Genomic DNA, 16,587 nt, shown 5'->3' with positions numbered 1-16,587 from the left:
TTCTTCTTCTTCTTCTTCTTCTTCTTCTTCTTCTTCTTCTTCTTCTTTCTCCTTCTCCTACTCCTCCCCCTCCTCCTCCTCCTCCTCCTCCTCCTCTTCTTCTTTCTATGTAGCCTTGGGTGTTCTGTAACTCTACTCTGTAGACCAGGCTGGCCTCGAACTGAGCCACCTGCCTCTGCCTACCAAGTGCTGGGATTAAAGGCATACACTACCATGCTCAGCCATAGAGGGCAGAAGGGAAGCTCAATCTACCACTAATAAAATTAAGCAGTCCTCTGTATTCAGGCCATTTGGTAGAGCTTTTCTAAATTGTCTCTTGAGAAGTACAAGTTCAGGTTTTACTGGGGTCATTTAAGTGCCTGCTAGCATACCTCATTGCGTGAAGACCTATAGTCTCTAAACCTTTATTAGGAATACTCAGTACAGTTATTAAACAGAGTGAAATGCTTGGAGGCAGAAACTGGGTCTCCCTTATTATGGGTTCCCAAGCATCTGCATTTGATTGATAAACGGCAGGAGCTCAAGATGTATGAGTAACTATCCTAAGATGGTCTGAGTATGAAATAAAAGCACATAGGAATGGAAAGACGATTTAAGGTATTGAGGGGACTTGACTACATAAACAGGAAGGTAAACAATTTTAATATTACATTTAATAGAATTTAATATTACATTTAATAGATACATTTAATAGATTTTAAGATATAGCAGCACAGTCTATAAATGTTCAATAGATTATTAGTATTTGAGTTCAAAGTCTTGATAATGATGACTTTAATATGTCACCCAAGTGAAACTTTCATAACCTACCATTAGGTCACCATTTCTAGATGCTCCAGAGGCAGGCTGTGACAAGGAGTGACGTAGACTTACGTCACTTAATGTGGTAAGTTTGAACTCTAGAATCCTTTGTTTAAGACAACTAGGTTCCTTGGCATGAATCTTTTTTTGCAACACTAAATAATGAATAATTAAATGTGACATCATGAGTTAAATAAGATCTTTGATAATGTAATTTTGTTTCATCCCAGTTTGCCTTTCTGTTATAGTAAATAACCATGACCAACATGAACCTGGGGAGGAAAGAGTTTATTCCAGCCTCTAGTATATCCTGAAGGGAAGTCAGGACAGGAATTCATAGGCAGGAAAGAAGCAGAGGCCATGGAGGAGTGCTGTTTACTGGACTGATTTCTTACCCGACTCAAGGCCAACCTGCACAGGGATGATACCACCCATAGCAGGATAGGACCTCTCATCTAATTAGCAATTAAAAAAAATGCCCCAGAGTCACACCCAAAGGCCTGCTTGAGGGAAGCAATTCCTCAACCAAGATTCACGCTTCCTAGGAATGTCTAGGTAAGTTCACAAAACCAATCAACATACATATACATGCCAAATTTGCTATTGCTTGGCTATTACATTGATAAAATATTAATTTAAATATCTAAAAATATGAGCAATATAGAAAAACACAACCTGTTTCTTCTTTTGTTTTTAACTTCTGCTGCTTTTTGAATTTTCCTTTTAAACTTTCTTAGAAGGTCAGTTTCATTTTGACCACCCATGCTATTCTTCCAACTTACAGACAATAAGGAGTGCTTGACTTCAGGACTCAAAAGTAGAACTAGCCAGTTTCACCTCACTCTTCCCTCCCCTTCCATCTCTATGACCTTTAACATAATAGCCATGCACATTTCTTCTTATGTATAAAATTACTGTCTTAAGACTTCCACAGACTAGTATAAATGGAACAATGAAGGCAGTAATAGAAAACACCTATCCAGGCTTACTGTTTACTAGACTTAATCCAAGGAATTATTACCATCAGTTCCTTAGAATTATTCAATAATTATTTTTTCATCACAATTGGCCTATCAGATAGTTCTGCATCCTGTAATAGCACCAGAATGTGAAGCCATGTTTGTCACACTGTGAAGATATGCTATTTTATACAGTCACATCTTTGGACACATTTAATAGACAAATTCACCAGTTAAAACTCTGAAATGAACCATCTGTACAATCTGAGCAAAGAGGGAAGTCTTCTGGAGACAGTGGCTTTCCAGTTCTCTACTCAGGGCATCTAAAGGTAGGAAGTCCAGACACAGATATTGAATAAATCTTGGCTTCACAATTGTAGCTGTGTCCTGATACAGCGATGACTTAGGGGACTTACTTCTCTAAGCTTTATCTTCTTAGTTTTTCCATCTGTCATATGAAACAGGGCATCCCTCACTGAGTTATTATAAAGAGTAAAAGAAAAGAATGTATTTTACAACAGTATAATTCTTGACAGTGTCAGGAAGTGTATCCAGTGACAGCTGCAGGTTTTTTTTTTTCTTTTAACTTGCATTTTTGGTTTTCTAACACATTTCCTCAAAGTGCTAAACTAATTTCTAAGATAATATGATTATGTAAAGCACATACTATACCGGCAATACTTGATTATAAGCAAGAATTGGTGTATTTGGATCATATAAGGGTTTAAGTAGATCCCCAGGGAAGGCAGCCACAGGATTCTTCTGCAGGAGAGTTTCCTCAGAAGGCCACTCCACTCTAAAACAGGCCCATGCCTTTCCCTTAGCTTTGTCTGCTCAAACTGGGTTCTACGATCCACCCCCACCCTGCAAAAGAAATATTCTTATTCATTTAACCTAAGAAGATACTATGATCCAAATGAGTATCTTTTCTTTGAGCTCTTATAACCTTGCTGAATACATATTTAGACTAAAGGACACAGACAGATGACTTAGGAGTATACTTGTGAAACAGATTAAAGCAAATCTATTTCTATATATTTGGAAAATATCAGCTTTAGCAGCAGTTTTCATCTGTACACCTTAGCTCCGCCATCAGTGCACTGAGATATGTTTATATATATTTACACACACATGTATATGCATGTGTGTACATATACAGATACACACGCACACATGTATATGCATGTGTATACATATTTTCTCTCTCTCTCTCTCTCTCTCTCTCTCTCTCTCTCTCTCTCTCTCTCTCTCCCTCCCTCCCTCCCTCCCTCCCTCTCTCTCTCTCTCTCTCTCTCTCTCTCTCTGTCTCTCTCTCTCTCAATATAACCATGGGTTGAAGTGATTAAGCAAAGAGAATGATCTTCTGAGATGTTATTTGTCATATTTACAATGTGAGTTTGGGAAGAGGCCATAGATGGTCTTATTGGCTCTTCCGAAGCTCCTATTCTCCTGTCTTTGCCGTTACCTCCTAGCAGAGCTGTTAAAGACATCTACTTACATAAGAGATTATAGCTAAGTGACCTTAAGGAGGTTCTGGGAAGTAAGATTTACTCTTCCAATCTAATACCAAGTTCCAACCAGTGTTAATCAGAACCATGAAGAGGCATCAGCTAAGTAGACAGAAGTCCTCTAATCACATAACTCTGCACTAGCAACATCTCCAGTGCCTTGAAGTACCTGTTCTATCATAGGCACTCAGTAATGGGAATGTCTGAAGAGGAAGGCAACAGTTACAGGTAATGTTAACAAATGGTCCTCACAATAGCAGAACCATCTGCTAGCATTTGCCAATATCCATGGTATAAATACTCAGCATGGCTGATTCAAACTGCCAGTGGTTTAAAAGCTCCTTATAGGTTTTTAGGAGCCTACTAGGAGCTGGTGGCTCAAGACTCTGAAGTGGGGACTTTACAAAGAGTTACCTGAGGAGGGAAGCTCTACCTTGAATAGGAGAGGCACCATCCCAGAGGCTAGGGTGGGGTTTCAAACAAACATGAAAAGGGGAAAGGGAAAAATAAAAAGCAGGAATAAAGAAGCGCCTGCCACCTTGTGTGGTCCATGTTGCCACTGTCATGATGGATTGTGTGGATCCTGTCAAACGGTGAGCTACAAATCCTTCCTGCTCTCAAGTTGCTTTTGTTGTATCAATACAAACATAATTAATAGACATAATTCATAAGTGTAAATGTCTTTAAAGTACTGTACTTTGATAATCTTTCTGATTGCACGTACATTTTAGCAAGATGAATAGATGAACCCTACAATAAGCTTCTTACACTAGTTTTTGAACAATTACACTATTGTGGATGCTCTACCTATGGACCACTACTACTAAGAGTTATGGTTCCCAAACACTACAGACTACAAGTACATCTACAGCTGAGAAAGAGCTCGTTTCATACAACTACAGAGGAAAAGATAGTTCACAGGCATGGTAAGAATACTAATGTTAAATGTTGATATATTTTTCCCAACATTTTCTAAAACTCAATTCAGTTATAGGCATGTATTTATCATCCTCTGTGGGGACGAGAAGGTATGTCTGGGCTGTCGGCTGGTTTGTTTGCTAAATCTGGAAACTGGAAATAAAAACTTAATACTATACTCAAATATATTTCAAGGCTCTTACCTGTACATTTGTAGTCAGAGGCTACACCTTTAAGCATAGCATCAAAGATGGATATTTCCATTCTCTGTTTCCTGTGGTGACAACTCAGAAGTAAGGAAGGTTGGGATACAATTAAATGGAGAAACAGGTCTAGCTCTAAGTCACCGGTTCCTCTTCGACCAGGCTGTCGAACAACAGTGACGCCAAGGGCTTGTCTGGCAGATGACCGTGTGGATGCATGGAGGCTTTCAAGGGAGAGAACCCTTACTTTCTTCTCTGAAGAAAAAGACATGCTACTGCTTAAGGGCTCTTCAGCAGTCACCATGGAAATGCACACCTGGTTAGGCTTAGCTACATCAGAATCAACTTCTGTGAGATTTAAGGAACTCTTGCCTGTTTTCCCATCTTCCTTCTGTTCTGGTAATTTGAATTTGGGGGAGGCCACTGAGGAATAGGTCATCAGGGAGATCCTACTTGCAGTAATAAATATGTCGAAGGGAATGAAGTTAAGATTTTTCACAATTGATGACTGGTGAGAGGGACGGGCAATTCGGTGCTGACTGGTACCACTGTACTGCTCTATTTGCACAATTCGGATTTTAACGCTGTCACTGCCAATGCCACTGTCCTGAGCACCACTGTATCGGGAAGAGGTTTCGGCTGTGCCTCCATCAAATGTATCTGCTTTCTTCTGTTCTTGTTTAGAGATCTGTAAGAAAAAAAAAAGCAAATGTTATGCATCAACTGTCATTATATGAACAATGCTATATAAACATGCTGTTTAAAAGAACCTAAAACGAATTTACTATAACTTAAAGCCATTTTCAGGAAAAAAAAATCACCTTTCTCTCTCTCTCTCTCTCTCTCTCTCTCTCTCTCTCTCTTTCTCTCTCTCTTTCTCTCTCTCTCTCTCTTCTCTCTCTCTTCTTAGAACAGTTCTTGCTCCGTAGCCTGGGCTACCTTCAAACTCTTCTGTTTTCCAGACTGGTCTGAAATTCCCAGCACTCCTTACAGCTCAGTCTCTCAACAGCTGAGAGTACATGCCTCACACCATGCTAAGAAATTCTTGAGAACAAATATCAAACGTGCATTTCCTTCATTCAAATGTACTTCAGAGTGTCAGTATTTCTCACTTTATACTAATAAAAAAATCAGTCATTAAAAATGTTTCCCCAAATAATTACTTTAGTAGTCTTACAATAATCCCCCAAATAATGCAATAAATAACTCCAGCTACCAACCAGGGTCACCACTGGTAAACATTGATTCCATGTGGGTGCAGGTTATACTGTGTATATCATCCTTACTATAAAACTGGTTTATAGAATTTTGTATAGCTTTTAAAAAGAGGAAAAATATAAGAAGCTCAGACTTTGAGGGCAAAGATTGTCAAATTAAATGGGTGGATGACATTGAAAAAGATACTACTTTTTCTAAAGGGACTTGGGAGAAGGGGAAAGGTGAGTCATCAAGTCAACACTCCAGTCAAGAAAGCTTCTGACTTTCCACTAACGCCTCCCTGTGAAGAAGAAAGGTCTTTGGTGGCAGCAGATGGATAAAGTCCCTCTGAAACCTTCCTCCTTCTCCTATCTAGCTAGTACTGGACATTCATTTGCTTTTCCTTGAAGTGATACAGACTAATCCATATAAACATGGGAATCAGTAACACTTCATGAGGAAAAAAAAAAAAAACCTTCCTTACTCCCTCTGCATTAGCAAGGATCACCAACAGGATTATTTAACAGAGTCACTTTCAGTTTTTCCTTCCCTTTACTCAGACCCCTTTGGGTTACAATCATTAAAGAGAAAAATGTGAAACCCATTTCTAGACAAGGTACTATCCTTGTAAGTTGAGTTCTTTCTTTGGCAGGGTCTTGCTATGTAGCACACACTTGCTGTGAGCTCTCTGTGCAGCCAAGCTGGCCTCAAACACACCCCATCACACAGTCAGTCTTTGTGTCTCACTTATCTCCTGTACTATTTTAAAAGAACCTATAAAAAGCTGCACAGCATCTCATTTAATGTTATGACTAAATTTTTCAATGATTCCCACATAATTAAAAATTTGGGCTTTTATTCTTGCTAACACACATCTACGAGAATTGATGAGAAATTCTAGGACAAGTCATAAGAAGTTAAATTACAAGGTAAATCATATGGCAATCTGTTAAGTTACTGAGTCTTTCCAAAGGACTGCACTAGGATCCAAGACAGCTTGGAACAGAGGGATGTTCCTAAAGCACAGTGTAACTCCTAAGTGTACTTATCGCTTATTATATTCTAATTGGACTGCTTAAAATATCTTGCCAAATGCTACAAATTGCAAATTAAATTTGAAAGCTGACTCACAAAGACACACACTGTGAAATATTAAATAACTTAATAATCAAAGATAATGATGAGGAAGCACTTATGAAGGTTTCCCAACAGTATTTCTCTTGAATCTACAGCACTGAGAAACACAAAGACATTGACTATTTGAAACAAAACAGTGTAACCCTACTCTTAGAGGGCACCATGTTTTCTGAAGTTACTCTATCCAAACTGTGCTCTTGTCCTGAAGTCAGTCTGTCCAAATCATGCTCTTGTCTGACCACAGCATCTCACTGAGCTGGCCAGAGCATGCTAAGAGTCATCCATCAAAATGTTCTCTTCTTGGTAATCTCAGTCCTTCACACAATTCTGCTACAGCATAAATTATATCATACTAAAATATAAAGTTCTATCACACTAAACAGTGGTATTAATATCAGATATTACTAGAACAATATGTTTAGACGGTGGGCTACATACGCACCAGAGTTTCCACTAAATTATGGGATTGAAAATGTTCTGTTCTACTGTGATGTCCTGGTTATGCTAATGTCACCTAACAATGGATTTCTGACATTTATGTGACATGAATGTAAAGAAGCCTACTATACTGCCATCATATAAAGGTACAGTATAGTACACACAACTATGCTACACAGTACACAATACTTGACTATATAACAACGCCACTATTTTCACTGTTCCCTGTGGTGACAACTTAGAAGCAAGGAAGGCTGGGTTACAATTAAATGAGAAATGGATCTAGCTCCAAGTCACTGGTTTCTCTTTGGCCAGGTTGCTGAATTAACAGTGACTTCAAGAGTGTGACGAACAGATGGTTGTGTGGATGCATGGAGGCTTTCAAGGGAGAGAACCTTTATGCTTGCCCTGTATCCTTATTTTAGTATTTACTGATGCTTAAAACAGGATTATAGTAAACACTACACTTTTGTACTCACAGCCTTTTACAGCTTGTATTCACTACCTTTCTCGATTGTATTTTTTTTTATGATGATTTTTGGTTAATCATGGCCCAAAAACAATGGGATATAAAACACACACACACCCCATGTTCAGCAGGCTATACCATCTACATTCATACTCCTATGAGGAGAGTGTTTAATGCTATTCCTACAGATAAGCTATAGTGATGCACAGCCATATATAGATCTTAGAGTCAGACAAACCCGAGACCAAGTCCTATACTTTGGACAACTGTAAACCTTTGTACAGCTATTCATACAGCATAGTTAATTATTCCTCACAGTGTTGGTATGGGGATTTGAAAGTGCAGCCTATCTTAGAAAGTAGCACTGCCTGGCACAGAGAAAATTCCCCAAATTAGGCAAGTGCTAAAGGTCTGTAGCTTTTATCAGGTGAAAATCTCCCAGATGGAATGATCTCTATCATCGTGTAAGCAGGGATATGTTCTCAACAAAGAGGATGATCCTTAAATGTGCAGTGATAATTGTTCTTCCTATACTAGTAATTGAAAACAAATCACATAGCAGACTGAATTAATGATTGTCAAGATGCAAATACATGTTTTTGAAGACTTCCCAATGCTGAGCTTTGTAATATCTTTCACAGACTCAATTCAAACACCTTTGGGGTTCTGCATCCTCTATATTGTGAGCTGAGCACACTGTAAGCAATCCTTAGTCTCTGGATGGACCTCTTTAAACTGGAGTATTCATATGCATGGCTAATACATCACTGAATGAGGTGATGTAATGAAAACAAGAATAAAACGCTTTATCCATGATACGTTAAAACAACTTCCTCCTTATAGAGCTGTCCGCAGTCCTTCTGGGTGCTGCTCAGCTTCCTCCCTTCCTCACGGTTTAATTTCTCATACTATATTCTGCCTCAGTGTTGTGAAGAGGTGTGCTTATTGCTTGTTACAGAGTTAGCATACTAAGTACACCACCTTTCCTAAATGTTGTCATCTTTTGAGGTGAGAGTATTGTTACCAACTGAGGCAAAAGGAGGTTTCTCAATAGAGTCATGAGGAGAAAGCTGACAGTCTATGAGTAAAAGAAAAGCACTTTTTAGTATTCTTGGGATGCATGAACAAATGCCTTACTTCAGGAACTCAGTTAAATAGTCACTTGCTCTCAAGGTAACAGCTTAAGTTTTAAAGCTCTGTGTCATTCTGTCAAAATTTCAAATATATCTCCAAGTACATTGCCAACTAGTCATATAATTAAGTCCTTAAGTAATCCAGGATTGTCGACTGTATTTCGGGGCATTATAAACTGATTTTTTTTCTATAGTTTAAGTGAATCTGTTGGTTGTGTTCCATGACAAATCACTACCAAGAGTTCTCGCTCACTTCATAAGCTATTTTTGTTCTCTCAATTAGGAAAGTCAGCCACTGATTAATACCTGGAGATATACAGTTTTCATGCATGCAGAATTTATTTCCGGCTTACAGATTTATGTTTAAAATCCTGTCTCCCCTAAAACAAGTATATTAAGTGTTCCTATAGGTGTTACCATGAGAGCGCAGACAATACCCATCCCCCAGAGAAAAATGATAAGAGAAGTTAGTATCTAGTTTGCATGGAGAATTACACACCAGGCTCCAACACACATCACTCAAACCTTGAGATATAAGTAAATAGTGGGGCAAGGTGGCCGCTATCTGCTCAGGACACATGGCTTACTGAACACAACTCACAAGGTAGCTAACTCTGCTCTCTACGACCAGAATGAAATTTGAATCAGTGACCTGGAGATAAAAGACTGGTTCTCACTGGAAAAAAAAAAGGAGTCAAAAATTTCTCAGTATTAGAAACTAATCCTTAAGTGGGAATTCTAGTTAAAAGCCTGATTTTCTATTTTTGTAAGCATGCAAATCATTTTTGCACCACAATAAGGTGGATACTGAGACATGTTTGAAAATCAAACAGTTTGTCTCCATCTCACTGTGGATTTATCTGTCCTGTTGAGGAAGCTTTGGCCCACTGTTAGGACTATTTTATGATTCATGGTATGAGTTGGGTATCACCAAATTTACCATTCATCTGGAAAAACCAAAACTTGACAATGTAATCAGTTTGAGGCTAACCTTTTGTCATTCCTGTGTGCTATGGGGGAGAGCAGTGTGCATCACTGGGCAGCACAGCCCCATCAGCTCCTCCGCTCCTTACCTAACTTATTTAAAATGGACAATAAAAGTTTTCTTTAATTAGCTACTGGTGTGCATTAACATGATCATGATTAAACCATAAAAACCAACTGTACATAACTCTGGTCCCCTGTTCCATATGTTTTGAATTATTCTGTTTGAAAATGTACTTTGTGTCCCTTTTAAAGGTTCGACCTTCTGCTTTCAGAGAATTAAATGCACATTACTGTAGTGAAGAAGATAATGTTTCAGACCTCCAGGCATATATTAAACACACTGGCAGCACTTGAGACAAAATGCTTTACTTATTAGATACTTCCTATTCTAAACAGTGTCATCAAAGGCTAAAAACAAAATCCATATAAAAGCTGCACAATGCTTCCACACAGAACCTGTGCCAAAATCCCTCTACTTTCCAACTAATGAGGAAAGGATGTGTACTCTTAACATACGAATGTAAGGTTTTCCAAGCATTCACTTTAGGAAACGAGACTATGGATTCCATATGGGTTATGTTAAATGAAACTGTATTGGTAAAATAACCTTTAAGATATCTGGCATGATAACAATAATTAAACAATATTCCAAAGACTAAAACAAAAGGGAATTTGGTTCCACAATGGATAATTAAAATAAAATGAAAAAAACACAGCATGCCATCCATCAAGATAAATTGTTATTGTTTAAAAACTTTTAAAATACTGTTAAAATATACTTTTAGATAAAATCTGAGAGAGATGGGAAAATATTTGTGGCTTAAAAATGGATAGTTTGGTGAAAAAAATTATAGGACTCGGAAATTTTACGTGGAGATAACAGCTTTAAAGCCATGAGCACAACCAGATGGTACTTAAATCACAGAAGCTCTACAGTTTCACTATCAGTGGGTTTCAGTATAAGGTTTTCAATAGCTACACAAGCTGGTCATGCTGAGAGTGTACTTCTTAGATGACTTCAGTGCATCTCCCTATCCATTCACAGCAATGCAGTGCCCAGACAGCCAACACCACAGATGCAGCTGAGAGCTGGGGTCTAAGTGAGAGGACTGGAGTAATGGCTTCTTCTTAATGTAACATACTCACTAGTTCAACCTTGCAGCCTTCTGAGCTTCAGTGAATCAGAAGCAACTAAAACCACACTGGGTAAAGGGACATTAAACAATGAAGCACAGTCATTTCTCCATATTTTAATCAGATGCTTTTCCATGGCACTTTGGAATAGAAAAAGATAAGCAAGGTTGAAGCTTCTTGTTAGGTCATATGAATATTTTTATAATCACACTGAAAATCAGCCCTAGCCAGGTGTGGTGGTACATTAATGCCTTCCTGACATTTAGGAGGTGGGTGATGAGGAGCATTACCAGTTTTTGGCCAGGATGGAAAATAAGACCCTGTTTCACATACAAAAAAACAAAACTCAATCCAAACCCCACCTCACACCCTTGAATAATACATGTGCTATAAATATATGTTCAAATATCTTACAACAGGAAATGTGTAGAAAGCAAACTCTTGAGTACAGGCAAGGACTATATTTTTGCTCTGATGACAATGAGGGGAAATGTAGCTCATATTTCAAGTGCACTACATTTCTGTGTTTAATGGTCACTATACAGCAACCAGAAGCATGTCTACAGACTTAGCCAGGTACAGGAGCACATGCCTGTGATCTGCCTTTGGTAACTGAGGGCGTGTGACACAGCACTGATACTTCCTTCAGCAGTCAACAATCAGACTTTGACCTGGATCAAAATAGCTTTTTCCAATTATGAGTTCATTTTCCACATCTTATAAATTATAAAAAGTCAAGTGTAAAACCACAGAATCAAAGTTTCAATCACATCTGTGTATAACTGTGACATGTATCCTAATTTTACTGCCCTGACTAAAACTTAGCACTGCTCTCAAACAAGTAAACATCATGTCTGCCTTACCAAATCAAATACAGTTAAAAGGAGAGTGGTTAAAGCACACCGAAATTACAAATGAGAGTATTTATAAAGTTGAAAACAATCATGTGCTTCCCTAGCTAAATATTTATAGACTAGCATGGCATGCCAGGGCTGAGAGAGACAGTTACTGGACGTTAATATGAAGATCATCCACATAGGAAACTTTACATAAATAGCAAATTGTATTAATTTTATCAAGAAACAAGAGTTTACTTTTATACTTCTAATTTTTTCAGTATTATAGCTCTGAAAAATATTATGAGAAATTGCTATTTCAGCTCAATGATATGGTAGGTAATATTTTAAAAAACAGAATAGTTGGACTTCAGTGTAAAAAGCTTCCTTCAGTGAGCCCAGTCAATGGTGTTTTTTTTATTTAAAGTAAACTTAAGCATGTAGTGGTAGTGCATGCTGTAATCACAGCACTGGGAACTAAAGGCAAGAGGATGATTCCAGGCCATCCTCGGTCTTTTTAGGGAGTTCTAGGCCAGCCTAGAGACTTCAACAAGAGACTTCAACTACAACAAAACTGGAACTTAATAAAGAATCAATGTATAAACTTGAATATCATAGAGTACAATAAACTAAAATTTTTAATGTTTTATTTTCTCCAAACCTAATGTTATACAACATCCCATACAATGTAACTATCCCATCAATGACAAGTTTTTGTCAACAATGAGCCAAGTACTCAAAAAAAGCAGAACAAAGGATACTCATCATGCTGAACAGACGCAGCAGTATACAAGAGATGAGCGCCCCAGGTCTCTGTAGTGTTACTGACCACACCTGCCCGCTAAGTGTCCATTCACATCCTCACAGTTCACGACACTGTCGAACTAACAGCAGTATAGAGGTAGCTCAGTCAAGGTTGAGTTTTATTGCAATGTGTGGTCTAATCTAAGTTGTAAACTAGGAAAAGGGCTGGGCCTAATGTTAATGGACTATAACACTTAGATCCTTATTGGTGTTTCAAATTGGTAGACTAGAAAGAAGAAAAAGGGAGTGGGGCTTAACAACCCACTCATAGGGGTACAGGTCACCCAACATGTACCTTTTACACTACCTTCCTTACTCATAAGCTTGCATAACCTAAACTTACTTTCAGGAATTCCTAAGCTCATGAAAATCAATTAGTACTGAGACAAACTTTACATTGCAGGGTCTGAACTCAGGGCCAGTTCTCTTCGTCTCTCCAGTATATTCATATGCTTCTCACATGCATAATGAATCAGAGTAGGTTGGTCATTCTTTATATTATATTCAGAGTTTTAAGTTTAACCAGTTTTGGTTTTTTAATGAACTCAGGTTTTAAGAAAACAAAACAACAGATTGTGGCCAACTTAATCCAGGTTTGCATTAGGAACAACCTGGCTTAGAAAGGATCATGATGCTAATTCTTTAAAAGTGGCTACTGTGTGTATAAGGTATGTATTCTTTCTGCTGATAAAATCTAAAGCTCCTTCCACTGATGTCAATGTGGAAACCATTTCGTCCCATGGCTGCTTACAGGTCTGCAATAGGATTAAGCTGGCTGCAAGTGCTCATTAGATCAGGCTTTACAGTGGTGTCTGAACTGGCGTCTGTTTCTCATAGACTTCCTCAGAGACGGACTTAGACTAGCTCTTCAGGGCTGGTCTAATTTTACTAGAAACAACTGCATCACATCAGCCACTCTCAGAAATCTGCTTTAAGATGGAATCAGCCCTAACCCTGAAGCAGATGACGTTTACTGAGCATATGCTCTCTCTGTAGGAGTCAAAGAAAAATATGTGTTTAGCTTCTGGAGCAATGTATAAGACTGGTTATTAAATATTCCAATGGGCTTCTGCCTTACAACTATGAACTTTACAAAATTGTAGCTGAACTTGAATAAATGTCTACTGATAAAGCGTATATGAATTCTTATTTGATTATGAGATGGATCACATATAATTATTTAAAGAAATTACAGAATTCATGGAAATGAAGCAAAAAATTAGCATGCTTTAAAACCAATTTCCGCCGGGCGGTGGTGGCGCACGCCTTTAATCCCAGCACTTGGGAGGCAGAGGCAGGTGGATTTCTGAGTTCGAGGCCAGCCTGGTCTACAGAGTGAGTTCCAGGACAGCCAGGATTACACAGAGAAACCCTGTCTCGAAAAACAAACAAACAAAAAAACCCAACCAACCAACCAAACAAAAAAAAAAAACAATTTCCAGTATGCAGGCTAAGTTGAGTATATTTACAGTTAATTTTACCTAGGAGCAGGTTGTCACTGCCTGACAGAATACAGTTACTTAGCAAATATCAAATTGACTTTTGTTACTAACTCCTATTTCTTTAAATAGCTCAACCCTCAGGGTTTTGTTATCTTGCTGATATACTGAAATCTACCAAGTAATTAAAAAACTAAGGCTCATTTCCAAACTTCCCTCACTACCCTCTAACTTCCTAAAGCAGATCAAATGCAAACTGAACTAAGACTGAACTATGTTTAACAGCATTAGGCAGCAAACTGAACTAGGTTCTTCTGTCGTTCATTATTAATATTTTGAAAAATAATACTGTAAAAGTCCTCAAATGAAAAGTAACCAAGAGGAGAGAACATTTCTAGATCATCACTGGCAATTCTATACCATTAGAAAATGGTCCGGCTTCTCCTTCGCCTTTCCGTGAAAACCAGCACTATGGTCATCCACATACTTGGTACTGTATGTGAAACAGGTAAGCAGTTCTAAGAATAGCTCAACTCAGCTTGATTCAGATCAGCAGAAATTTCACACTGTAGTATACTTTGAGAGTTATAACTTTCAGTCACTTTAAGAAGGTAGTTTTCTGCACAGATATAAAGGAAATGTGAGAATAATGGAAGACAAAGTTGGAAAGGCAGTACCCAAAAAGACCCTAGGTGGCAGGTTTAAAAATGTCAACTCTTTTTTTGATGCCACTCAGGCTTAAAACAGGGCCTCTTGAGTATCCCATCCAGCAAGTTCCAGGGCACTTATTTATTCTAAGGCCTCAAGTCAAACCTCTGAGTTAAAGCTGAAGCCCACTGATAAGTACAAGCAACTTTCATGTGTACTACTGTTTGGGAAATGCTATTCTGCAAGAACTACAAAAACTTTCTAAGCAAATTAATCACAAGACAATATTCAAGAAAACATGATAATTACATATAAAAGACAGCAGATAATAAGACACTATGGCTACGGCAGACCACTGCCTACGGGATGAACCACCGACTCTCTGAGACTTCCTCCTTCTTAATCTCTCTCTCTCTCTCTCTCTCTCTCTCTCTCTCCCCCCCCCCTCCCTCTCCCCCCCTTTCTCTCCCTCTTCCCCCCCTCTCTCTCGTGTGTGTGTGTGTGTGTGTGTGTGTGTGTGTGTATGTGTGTATACGTGCCGGGGTCAGAAGATAGCTTGTAGGAATTACTTCTTTCCTTTTACCACATGACTCCAGGAGCTTTAACAGCATCAGACAGCAAACCCCTTCACCCACTGAGCATCGGATCAGCTCAGGGAACTCCCTTACAAGCCACCACTCCCAACTCCTTGATTAAAATTTCCCATTCTGGGTCTTCATGCTCACCTATCTGCCTCCACGTTACTGTTTATCTTGTCCACTCAGCCTGGACTCCTCTCCCTCTGGAATGTTCTTGTCCTCTGTGAAGCCTATCGTCACTTGGCCCACAGCAGCAACTCTCTTTCCTATAATCCCGTAGGACATGTGGTCTCTATCACTGAGTTGGCATGCAGCATAGAGTACCTTGTATTGCAATTCTCTTCTAACTAGATCACAGGTTTCTAGGGTTTAGACATATGATCATATATGTATATAAGCCCTGTGCATGAATATATACACATGATAGGTACCCACAGATGGGTGATTAACACAGTAATGATGATGATAACCTAATTGGTTCCCTGAGAGTTTCTGAAGCAACAATATCAACGCACAGGTAATACTTACTACTGGCTATTTTCTATTTCATCATATATACCAACTCTATAAATTATATACTATTTCTCACATTTTAAGATGAAAAAGAAACTGAGGCCTTAAAATGTAATTTGCTCAAAATCATAGAATTAGTAGATAATGAAGTTAGGATTTGGATATTTACCCCCACACTGTAATTCATTTAAAACTACAACCTGCATTAAAAAAGGTTTATACTTTTTTGTTGTCAATGTACATCTGTCTACTAGATTGGACCAGTCCAGCCTCAAACTCAGATTCATCTGCTTTGCCTATTGTATACTGGGATTAAAGGTGTATACTACTATTCCTGGCAAACATAACTATAAAATTATTTTTGACTAACAAATCACAGTTAGACGTTTTGAAATATACATGTATATATAGACACATATATACATACAACATGGAGTAATGAAATTGTACTCATTAACATATCCAGTACTTGATCATCTACAATTCTTCTGTGGTTAGACATTTGAAATTTACTTTCTTGGTTATTTGAAATAAGTATCATTGCTGAATGCAGTCATTCTATGGAACAGATCTTAACATCTACCCACCTCCAATCTATTTGAAACTTTCTACCTTTTAATGTACCACTTGCAATTTTCCCCAAGTTCAGCCTCTGGGAACCATCCTGTTACTCGTTACTTCTCCAAGCTCCGCATTTTAGATGTAACTTATCAGTGAAATCATGCAGGACAAGCCTTGCTGTACCTGATTGATTTCAGACAGTAAATGTCTTTTAGATTCATGTATGTCACAAAAGGCAAGGCTTCTTGTTGGAGGCTGAATAGTATGAGGCATAAGAATCTATCTATCTATCTATCTATCTATCTATCTATCTATCTATCTATC

The 16,587-nt window shown here is 38.3% G+C and overlaps 1 protein-coding gene across 1 annotated transcript in view; it reads right to left on the bottom strand.

Moving 5' to 3' along the window:
* Positions 1-16,587, bottom strand: part of Vps13b (vacuolar protein sorting 13 homolog B) — a 585,584-nt gene that overhangs the window by 184,908 nt on the left and 384,089 nt on the right. Inside the window, exon 33 of the mRNA XM_028767027.1 lies at positions 4,390-5,077. Within this exon, the coding sequence (XP_028622860.1) occupies positions 4,390-5,077 (688 nt within the window). The remainder of the gene's footprint in view (positions 1-4,389; positions 5,078-16,587) is intronic.

The sequence above is a fragment of the Grammomys surdaster genome, unplaced genomic scaffold, assembly GCF_004785775.1.
Source record: "Grammomys surdaster isolate TR1022 unplaced genomic scaffold, NIH_TR_1.0 63, whole genome shotgun sequence".
NCBI classification, from domain to species: Eukaryota; Metazoa; Chordata; class Mammalia; order Rodentia; family Muridae; genus Grammomys; species Grammomys surdaster.
Note: the sequence above shows the minus strand (reverse complement) of the source record. Positions and strands in the feature narration are given on the sequence as shown.